At 41.0% G+C, this 10,957-nt stretch overlaps 1 protein-coding gene across 1 annotated transcript; it reads left to right on the top strand.

The window, feature by feature from the left end:
• The first annotated feature begins 1,289 nt into the window (after positions 1-1,289).
• Positions 1,290-9,421, top strand: LOC122639889 (cellulose synthase-like protein H1). Its single transcript, XM_043832913.1, has 8 exons — positions 1,290-1,571; positions 1,697-2,030; positions 2,109-2,234; positions 2,316-2,432; positions 2,919-3,131; positions 3,423-3,558; positions 3,955-4,493; positions 8,812-9,421. Exons 1-8 carry the CDS (start codon positions 1,312-1,314, stop codon positions 9,382-9,384), a joined length of 2,298 nt encoding a protein of 765 aa, XP_043688848.1. The 5' UTR covers positions 1,290-1,311; the 3' UTR covers positions 9,385-9,421.
• The last annotated feature ends 1,536 nt before the right edge of the window (positions 9,422-10,957 follow it).

The following is a 10,957-nucleotide window of genomic DNA, read 5'->3' as shown; positions in this document are numbered from 1 at the left end:
AGTGTGGACTATGCCAGCACTCCCATTTGTTTATCTCTCTCCTCCTCAAAACAAGGGGGTAGATGTGTCTTTTCATATGGGGAGGAGAGAGATAGACTCATGGGAGTGCTGGCGTAGACCACACTCTCGGACAAAATTCTTTTTCCAATTTTTGTTTTCCTGAGATCATAATTCCTTTTAGTAGGTGACGAGGAAAGAGTAAGAAAAAGAAAAATAAAATTATTTTCTAAGATAAAATTGAATTTTTCTTGGTAAAAGACAATTCAAAAAGACCAAGGATGAGAGTTGGCATAAGCAAGATAGTCAAGGAAAAGGTTTCTATCCTGCCTTGACTGGAGCGATCAACCCCCCTAAACGACAGCAAAAATAAGAGTGAGATGGTCATTTTATCTGGGATCCACTTGTGAAGTGATTGCATGTGCTACAGTGCTAGCATCTAACTTCAGTATAAGAAAGAGAAATTTAACGAAAAACGAAAAAAAGTATAGGAAAGAGAAGATTAATGAAGGAAAGACGTCACTTCTTAGGTCATTTAATGTGGCTTCATCTTTTCCCTATGGATCAGAATGTTGGTTCCGTGTCCTTGAGTCCATTCTCCACCGTTCATGACCATTAGCTGGATCAGCCACTTGTAGGTAAATTATAAACGGTAGCGACCAAAAACATCTGTTGTGTTGTCCATTTTGGAAGCCCACAGACCACAATTCCATTATCCTCTTCGTTCTAATCTCCTAACTACTCTTCAAGTTCTCTACTCCATTTGTTTTTGATAACACTCTTTGATAACACTCTTTGGAAGTGATTTCATTGGTTTCTATCTTGCTCATCAGGAGGAGCAGATGGTATATAAAATAGCATTTTATATGTCGGTGTTTTTTTGTTATTTTTGAGAGCAGAATTGCTACCTAGACGAATAATCTGGAAAATAATTTATCTCCATCTAGTGAAGGAACCAACTAAGGGATTTTCATCCTCTCAACTTTAAAGATGCATGAAGATCCGGATCCTCTACTGCCGAGCTGCCCCAACTTCCCTATTGTGCATACACAATAGGGCGTGAAATGATTGCCTTACCCCTACTCGGGCAAGGCATTTGAGCAGGTCATTGCACGCCTTACTTTGTCTGCACAGTAGGGCAGCGTAGTACGGGCAGCTCGGCAGTAGAGGAATTCGTGTCACCCCAACACCTCAACTAGAGAAAAGGAAGCTTAATGGATATTTTGGAAAATACCAAAACCGAGCAGGATTATCATATATATATAAGACGATCTTAATTCTTAAAAGTGACCCAATTCTCAATCTCCATTTTCCATGGCGAATCCCATCTCTTCTATTCCCCTCCAAGAGAGAATCCCTGGTAGAAACACCCTTCAGAGAGTCCTAGACCTCATCATCTTCTTTCTCCTTCTTCTCCTCCTCTTGTATCGTCTACTATCATTCAACGTTCATGGCGTAGCTTGGAAGCTTGCATTCCTCTGTGAGTCATGGTTCACCTTCTGCTGGATCCTCACCATGAATGCTAAATGGTCTCCTGTTGATTACATCACTTACCCTGAACGCCTCTTACACTGGTATATATAGAGATCTTTCTTCCTTCTTCTTCTTCTTTAGGCAGTGTTACTTTGCATTCTCCGATGATAAAAATAGTACCTAAAACCACTCTTTGTGTATATACTAAAGTTATGTCAAATTGAAGGGTTGGTGATGAGCTACCCCCAGTGGACATGTTTGTGACAACAGCAGATCCAGATCTTGAACCACCAATTATCACTGTCAACACTGTGCTCTCCTTGTTGGCTGTAGACTACCCAGCTCACAAGCTAGCTTGTTATGTCTCTGATGATGGAGCTTCTCCTCTTACCTTTTATTCTCTTCTGGAAGCATCTAAGTTTGCAAAGCTTTGGGTGCCTTTCTGCAAAAAATATGAAGTTCAAGTTAGAGCCCCCTTCATGTATTTTTATACTGAGCCCACCAAGCCAACTTCCCATCTCTCATCCTCAGATTTCCAAAGGGAATGGAAGAAGATTAAGGTAGTATATAGCTCCAGATCTTTCTAATTTCCATTATATCTTCCCATATATCTCTCATCTCTATCTTTGAGTTTACAGAATGAATATGAAGAGCTTTGCCAAAGAATTGAAGAAGCTACTCAGAAATCCGTTCCATGCGAACTGAGTGGTGAATTTGAAGCTTTCTCAAATATAGAACGCAGAAACCATCCGAGTATAGTTAAGGTAACCCAATATTCCTTGCTTAGTACTAACCGAAGCCAAATAGGATTCATTAATTTGTTATTTATAACATTTAATTTGCAGGTCATATGGGAAAACAATGGAAATCTTTCGGATGTGGTGCCACACCTGGTATATGTGTCCAGAGAGAAGCGGCCCAAGCACCCGCATCATTACAAAGCAGGGGCCATGAATGTCTTGGTAAGAACTAAGAAGGCTTCAGTATCTGGTATCGAAAATGATATCCTAGTAGCAGTACATCTTTACCATCCCTATTGAGTTGGGCTCACACTCACGTACGCACATGCGGTGGATTCCATCTTGATGGCTGTGAGCCGTTTTCATACGCTCACGTACGTGAACGTGAGCTGGACTCCCCCATTATGCAATAAGATCATCTTATTGACATCACTTGAGATGTCAAATAATTTGTAGCCTTACTTTTTTTGCCCTTTTGTGTAACACACCTTTTCTTTTTTCAACGAGGGTAAATTCAATCGTATGATAAGTATACTTGAAAAATAACTCATTTTCAAATTATTTTTGAAAACTATATTTTACCTTGACTTAAAGAACTTTTGAGAATAAGATAAAGAACAATTGAAAAATATCAAATTAAAAGGTATCAAAATCTAAATACACTTACATTACTTAGAATATTAACTTTGAAAACTTTGAAATGGTCAGACTAGAGTCTTAGGAGTGATGACAAACTCCCCTTTCATGCTCAACGTTGACTGTGATATGTTCGCAAACAACCCAAAGATCATTCTCATGGCAATGTGTTTCCTACTTGGTTTCAAGAAAGAAAGCGAAAGTGGATTTGTTCAGAACCCACAACAGTTCTACGGAGCCCCGAAGGATGACCCGTTTGGAAACCAATTGGTTGTACTACAACATGTGAGTTAAACACAGAGAAAACACCCAAGTCCAACTCCTCTACTTCTGCCTGCCCGATACTGCCGTGCACCCTCATACATAAGCGCGGTGGAAAGTACCGCCTTACCCCCGCTCGGGCAGGGTGCTTGGACTGGGGTAAGGCGGTACATTCCGCCTTACTTGTGTGAGGGGCGCACAAGACAGTAGGGGCAGGCGGAAGTAGAGGAGTCCGATTGAGTCAGCCTTTAAATGCCATCTTCTCTTAATTTATTTTCTAAAATTGCCTTCACTTTTATTACGTTTTTTTCTCAGAATTTGGGCCGCAGAATAGCGGGAATACAAGGGCCCTTTTATAGTGGAACAGGATGCTTTCATAGAAGGGAAGTTATATATGGGCTATCACCAGATGAAGCAGAAACTAAAGCAAGATATATAAGTTTCATAAATGGTACGTAGTTCTTCATATTGAGGTAAAATGTTTAAATCTCTCGAGTTTTGGCCTTTTTCTTCTTGGACCTAGTTTCTCTCCACCCATGGTGAAGAGAGAATCTCTTCATCCATCCCATGCCCTTTTATTTGGCCAGAGAAGGGTATTTCAAACCATGAACAATAAGAGGTGGGAGATAAATAATGAACTCAGAGTTCAATCAGAGTGTCATGTCACGATAGTGCTTGCAACCGTTGGATGGGGATGAGGAACCGTGTATTGTACACGATCATGTCCGAACCGTGTATTGTACACAATCATGTCCATCCAATGAATGAAATTAAAGCATAATCGTGCACCATGCATGATCATGTATGAAAACTCTCTCCTTAAGTTAATCCTTTCTTCTTTTGCTAGGAAAATCACCTTATGAAACACTTCAAGCGAAATTTGGAAAATGTCTTGAATTTATGGAATCAGCGGGTCGGGTATTATTTGTTATGAATGAAAATCCGGACAATCCGAAAGATCTTTCGATATCTGTCAAGGCAGCTATCTTAGTTGCAGCTTGTGACTATGAGTACAACACACAGTGGGGTAAACAGGTGGGGTGGTTCTATGGCTCCACAACAGAAGACATCCTCACTGGACTCAGGATTCATACAAAGGGCTGGAAGTCCATTTATTTTGACTCGAACCCATCTGCATTTCTTGGGTGCGCACCCCCAACTGGGCCCGTAACATTGACCCAAATGAAGAGATGGTCCACTGGTCTCCTAGAGATTCTATTGAGCAACAACAGTCCTATCCTCGGCTCCTTCATTGCAAAGCTTCACTTCCGGCAATGCTTGAGCTATCTCTTCCTGTTGAGTTGGGCTCTACGTTCTTTGCCTGAATTGTGCTACAGTCTACTACCAGCTTACTCCATCCTCACCAACACTAGTTTCCTACCGAAGGTAATTTTTTTAGGAAAAAAGAACGATGCTTGGTCGCAAATCCCTACACCCATACATAGGGCGGTGGCGAAATGATTACCCCGCCCCCATGTGGGTTGCCTAGTACGCGATCCCATTTGTCCCATGCTGGCGTAGGGGTAACGCGACCAAGCAACGTTCTCTCTCTCTCTCTCCCATTTTTTATTTCTATATAAGGGCAAGAGATTTTTGGCTGGTCGTGTAGCCTTTGTAAGTGCGCACAGGGACATATACATGTATGGGATATTTCATTTCACGAAGGCTGTAGTGATAGATTCATGCACTCATGTGTTTGGGCTTAGGGGCTACAAGACCAGACATCGTTCTTTTTCCCATATAATAATAAGGGAAGTAGTTTTCTGTTTAGGAGTGTGGCCTACGCAAGCACTCCCATGTGTCTATCTCTCTCATCCTCAAAACAAGGGGGCAGAGATGTCTTTTCATATGGTGAAGAGAGAGATAGATGGATTGAGCTCCCCTCCAGGGAGCCCAGCATGCCCAGGGAGCATCCAGCCGTTGGGCTGTGCTGCACACATCCCTAGGCATGCGTGAGATGTGTGCAACACAGTCCAACCCTTGGATGCCCCTTGGCACTCCCAGGGTGCTGACTTCCCTGGAGAGGAGTCGGATAACAAACAATACATAAAAAACCAATACATATGGCCCTACGAACCAATACTTAGAACCATGCACCCTAGAGGTAGTCCCGCCCCTATATCCCATGGATGGTGTGAGATAGTTTCTAGTGGTTAACTGTCATTGAAGAATGTCTGGACTCGAACTTATAATTCAACAAGTGATTGGAACCTTGTTGGATGGTTGGAGAGAATCTTTTTGCAGGTCCACCTACTCATTGTATGGTCACAAATGCTTAAAGTGTACCTACCAGAGTACCTACCCTATGTATTGCCACAAAGTCGCGACCTTTTCATCATTGACATTGCGCTGCTCGGTAATAAAGTCTACCCGCCCATGTTTTTTACCTAAATATGCTACTTTAAGCATGTGATACGGGGATCCGATCTTCTACGGTGCGGGCTGCCCATCTTGCCGTCTGCGTAGATACAAGGTGGCATGCACCGACCGCCTTACACCGTCCGAGCGCCTTGTCCGAGCGGGGGTAAGGCAATCATTGCGGTGCGTGCCTGTGTTTGGGCAACACGGCGGGATGGGCAGCACGCCGTTAAAGGGGTCTTTAGGGTCTAGGGGTGTCAAAAGTGACACCAAACTGAACCGAAATGGCTTGGACCGCATTGCACCGATGTCTTATTGGACAGATTTTGAATTGAGGTATTGTGATCCCAAAACCAAAATCAAAATCGAAACTGAATCACATTGGAAATCGAAAGAACTTGAAATAAAACCAAAATCAGCTAAAAAACTCGAACCGAAACAGAACCGATCTACCTCGATAAAAAAATCGATAACAACCTGAAACCCATTAAAAAAAATTAAGATTTTTCAAAGTTTTTTTTGTATACTGATGTTAAATCGAATCCAAGCTGGGCGAAACGAAGCCGACCACAATAACAAACCGATACAACTTGAAATCAAACCAAGCTGAAACTGAACTTTATTTATTGGTTTGGTTTTGACTTTACCATTCCCACACCAAAACTGACTTAACCCAAATCAAAACCAGCCTGAACCAACCGATTGACAACCCTAGGAGTGTTTAAACCCTTTTTTTTTGTGGGTGAAACTAAGTGGATATTTAAACGGTGGATGGGTTCTGGTTAAATGGTACAATAGATTCGATTCTCAATTCGAAGGTGTTGAAACGAAAATCAAACCGTTTATTAAATGATTTCATATAATGAAATCAAAATTGAATGGTTTATTAAATGGTTATATGATTTTTAAAAGGTTTTACAAAAAAAAGTTAGACTAAAAAATTTACTGTTATAAAAAATAGAAATAAACACTTATTTCTTTTCTTATAACAGTAAATTTTTTAGAGTAACTTTTTTTTTTTCATAAAAAAAAAACAATTATTGAATAGTTTTTCATATAATGGAATTAAAATTGAATGGTTTATTAAATGGTTGTATGATTTTAAACCGTTTTATAAAAAAATGCTACATTAAAATTTTCACTCTTATAAAAAAATACATACATAATTATTTAATATAATATTTTTTTTTTGGTTAAAATTTAATATAAACTTACTCTCATTGAAAAACACATACGTAATAATTTAATGGAAGAAGTTTCTCTGAGCAAGCGGCATAGAGGAGCACACCATACCTATGCTTTGTATACCGTTTGCCAAGAGAACCCTCTCCATAAGTTTTGCTTTTTGTCATGGATTTTATGTGCCATTCATACAATTTCATCTACTAGCCAATTAAGTCATGAGTCTTGGTGGTTTCATCCAACAATCTTTGTAGGAAAAGTTTTCCTTCACCTACAATGAAGGATACGGATTCGGCTCCTCTCCTGTGAGCCCAGTGCCCAGTGAGGCATTTGACGGCGCTGGGTTGTTGAGCGCATTGAGCCCCACACAGGCACACATTCCGGTGCACCCAGCAGCCTAGTGCCGTTGACTGTCTCCTTGGGCGTTGGACTCACAGGAGAGGAGCCCGATCCGAAGGATACACCCATGAATATATGGTCATCATCACTCCCTCTCTTTATACGTTAGAAGTCTAAAATGCCCTTCATTATTCCCCATTCAAATGCAAGGATGATCATTGGTGAAAGAGCCTTCACCGTGGCTTGAGGATAACTCGGTCCTCAAAGTCTTACTAGTATTATTAGTATGTATCATTGCATAAGTAACCAAGGCACCACAGATTCAAAATAGAACTAGGAGTTGGAGTAGTAGTAGTGTTTTATTTATTTATTTTTTATTTCATATCAATTTATTCAGAAAAAGGGGAAAGAGATATACAAAGAACAAGAAGTGTCCCACCCCCAAAGAACGAGAGGATTAGGACCCCTCACACTAAAACCCTGTGGCTATGAACTAGGGATGTAAATGGATCGGATTCGGCTCGGATACGGATCAGATGTGATCGAATCCGGATATTCTCTGGCCTAATACGAATACCTCTAAACGGATTTGGATGCAGATCGAATTCGGATTTTCAAACATTCGTTTATATGTCTGTCTTGTGTAACCCATACCTTCCTCCCCTTAGGGCTGCAACAGGGTCTGGTTGGGCCCGACCTTTTAAAACCCCAATCAAGCCCTGAGTGTCCTTAGCTGGGCCTAGGCCCGACCCAGACCTGACTCAGAGCTAGAAAAATCCAACCCTGACCCACCCTCAGGGTCGGGCCAGGCCGACCCTGATTGGCCCTGATAATGGGGCGGAGGAGGGAGATATGAAGAGAGATGCATGGGCTGCGCAGGCTAGGAAAGGGAGATGCATGGGGTGGCCAGGCTGAAGAAGAAGAAGAACCAAAAAAAAAAGAATGAACAGGAAGAAGAAGACAGGGTTGGGCTGGGTTGGGCTTAGCCTGAGGCCTCAACCCTAACCGGGCCCAACCCTAACTTAGGGCCAAAAATTCCCAACCCTAACCCGCCCTCAGGGCCAAGGTATCTCAACCCAAACCCTGTCCGGGCACAGGGCGGGCTAGGGTGGGTTCGGGTCTTTAGGGCCAAACTTGCACCCCTACTCCCCCTAGGAGATACAATTTACTCTCAATCCATATCTCTCTGATCAATATTTTATTTTCCTCATATTCTAGAACTTGTTGAATCTTCAAAAACCGTCAAGATCATTATTTATTTATTTTTCTATTATTAAGTATTTGGATTTTTTTTGGACGGATTTTTATCAGAGTATTCAAATATTTTTCCGGATATCTCTATGGATGTCCCTAAACGGATACAGATGTAGAACGAATTTATATTTTCGGATATCCATTTACATCCTGACTATAAAGAAGCACAGGCATAACATAACAAAAATAGAAACCAAAGCGCAGAAAAAAAATATAAAACAGCATAAAGATATGAACTATTTTTTTTGGTAAAAGCATAAAGATATGAACTATACCAATGAAACATACAAATCAATTTGAACTTGAAAGGATTTTCATCCTCTCAAGTGCAGTGCACTACCTAGTGCAGCTTTAATGTGTAGCTTTAAAATGTATCCAACAATAACCATTGGACTTGAGAAGATAAAAATTCAAATCTCAAGTGCAGTGCACCGTCCAATGCACTTTAAAGCTGTAGCTTTTATATATATGGAAGAGAATATATAAAGATATGAATTACAAGAAAATGTCATTTAAGTTGGCTAATTACATGACAAGATAGTTTCTTAAATCTTGGAAACTTGATATGCAGGTCTCCGAACCAGCCTTCTTCGTAGTCGGTTCTCTTTTCGTGGTTTACAACCTTAGCACCCTATCAGATTACCTACAATGTGGCTTATCGGTCCGAGCATGGTGGAATAACCAGAAAATGGCGAGGATACAATCGTCTACTGCGTGGTTGTTTGGGCTGTTAGCTGTCATTCTCAAGCTATTAGGGATATCAGAGACTGTCTTTGAAGTAACACGGAAAGACCAAAGCACATCAAGTGAAGGTAGTGGTGACACAGACTCCGAAAGCGGCCGGTTCACTTTCGACGAGTCGCCAATCTTTGTGCCGGCTACAACCCTCCTATTGGTTCACCTAACTGTACTTGCAATGGCTGGTTTGAGGGTCCAATCTTTTCAAATGGTCTATGATGGTCAGCCCGGGCCAGGTATCGGAGAGATCATTTGTAGTACATGGATAGTGCTGAGCTTCTTGCCATTTCTAAAAGGGCTTTTCCGGAAAGGTATTTATGGGATTCCTTCTACAATATTGTATAAGTCGACCACTTTGGCATTACTCTTCATTTACTTCTCAATGCGGCTGGGTTCAAAAAGTTAAACGTTGTGAGGATTTACTCATTTACCCTTCAAAGTTTAAACTTGAAGTCTGGTCACATTCTTTGGGATAGGAAAGGATTTACTGCTAAAACCTAACCCACACAGGTGAAGTGAAGGCAGGATTTAATCCCAACAGGACTAGAACGACCATGTTTCGGATGGATGGCATTCTCTGTTTCTCTCCGTCTCTCTTTCCCTTTTGATTTATATTATGTATTTCTCTTGGATAACCCAATGAGAGGGTTGGTTTCTTTATCTCAGATATATTAACATTTAATTTTTTTATTATGTGATGATCAATGTAGCGGATTTTTATCTTCTCAAGTGTGGGGCACTGTCCAGTGTACCTCACTTGAGAATCCATCCGTTAAAACATAGGCAATGGCCGGCGTCTTTTTATTTTCTCAAGTGTTTAGGTGTCCGATTGGATTCTTAAGTGAGATGCACTGGGCAATACACTGCACTTGAAAGGATAAAAATCCAAATGTATAGTGGAGTGGAAGCGAGATAGAAGAACCATGTTTCTTTTATGGGATCACATTGATTGCTTAATTCGAATTTATTTGATAGACACCGTGAAGTTGAATTGAACAGTGTCATAATCTCAAGTTGAGTTGAAAACAATCCCATAGGAAACATTTTCCCAATTATGGAAGGGGTTCTCCGAGTCTACATCCTCTCACATTAATTATTTTAATCATTATTATTCTTTTATTAGAAAGCCTTCTCCTTTCAATTATTTATCTTTTTTGTTTTTGCTAAAAGGATTCAATAAAAAGAAAGGAGAAAAAGAAAATACAAAATCAAAGCCTGGGTATTCCCAAGCGAGAAGCGAAAAAGAGGAACCAGCCCCACCTATAGCAAAGCTCTCAACCAAAGCTGGACCTTTCAAATCTAAACCTCGGTCTTGACACCGCGTCGAAACCAAACTCCTCAACAATATGATTTGGAAAATGGACTAAATACCCTGAAGCCCCTGATTTTACAGCATCTTTCGCCAAGTAGTCTGCTATGTGATTTGCCTCTTTAGAGCAATGTGTGATCTTCCAAGGAATAGAGCACAAGACTGGTTGAAGAAATATCCAACCCTGAAGAACAAACCAAGGAATTGATCTAGACTGAACGAAGAGAATGACAAATGCAGAATCCAATTCAATCCACAAGGCAGGCACGTTCAACTCTTTCGCTTTGAGGAATCCCTCCATGAGGCCAGCAAACTCAGCTTCGAAGATAGTTTTGACTCCCAAGAAGATCTTGAAGGAGAACACCACATTACGTATGTGATCACGAAGAATGCCGCCCGCACCAGATCTTCCTGGGTTACCTAGGCAGCTTCAATCAACATTAAGCTTCAACCAAGGATGAGAAGGTTTGCTCCAAGTTACCTCAATGATTTGCCTAGGAGGAGAGGGGATCATAGGGAGACCCAATCTTCTACAACATTGCAAGTCCTCCACTGTTTTGACACCATCTTTCAATTATTTAACAACACAAAATAGGCCAAGATATAGTGTCTGGTTGTGTAGCGTTTGCACCAACGCGAGGGGCAATGAGATCGTACACAGGTTTCAACA

This window comes from Telopea speciosissima, chromosome 9 (genome assembly GCF_018873765.1).
Source record: "Telopea speciosissima isolate NSW1024214 ecotype Mountain lineage chromosome 9, Tspe_v1, whole genome shotgun sequence".
Lineage (NCBI taxonomy): Eukaryota > Viridiplantae > Streptophyta > Magnoliopsida > Proteales > Proteaceae > Telopea > Telopea speciosissima.
Note: the sequence above shows the minus strand (reverse complement) of the source record. Positions and strands in the feature narration are given on the sequence as shown.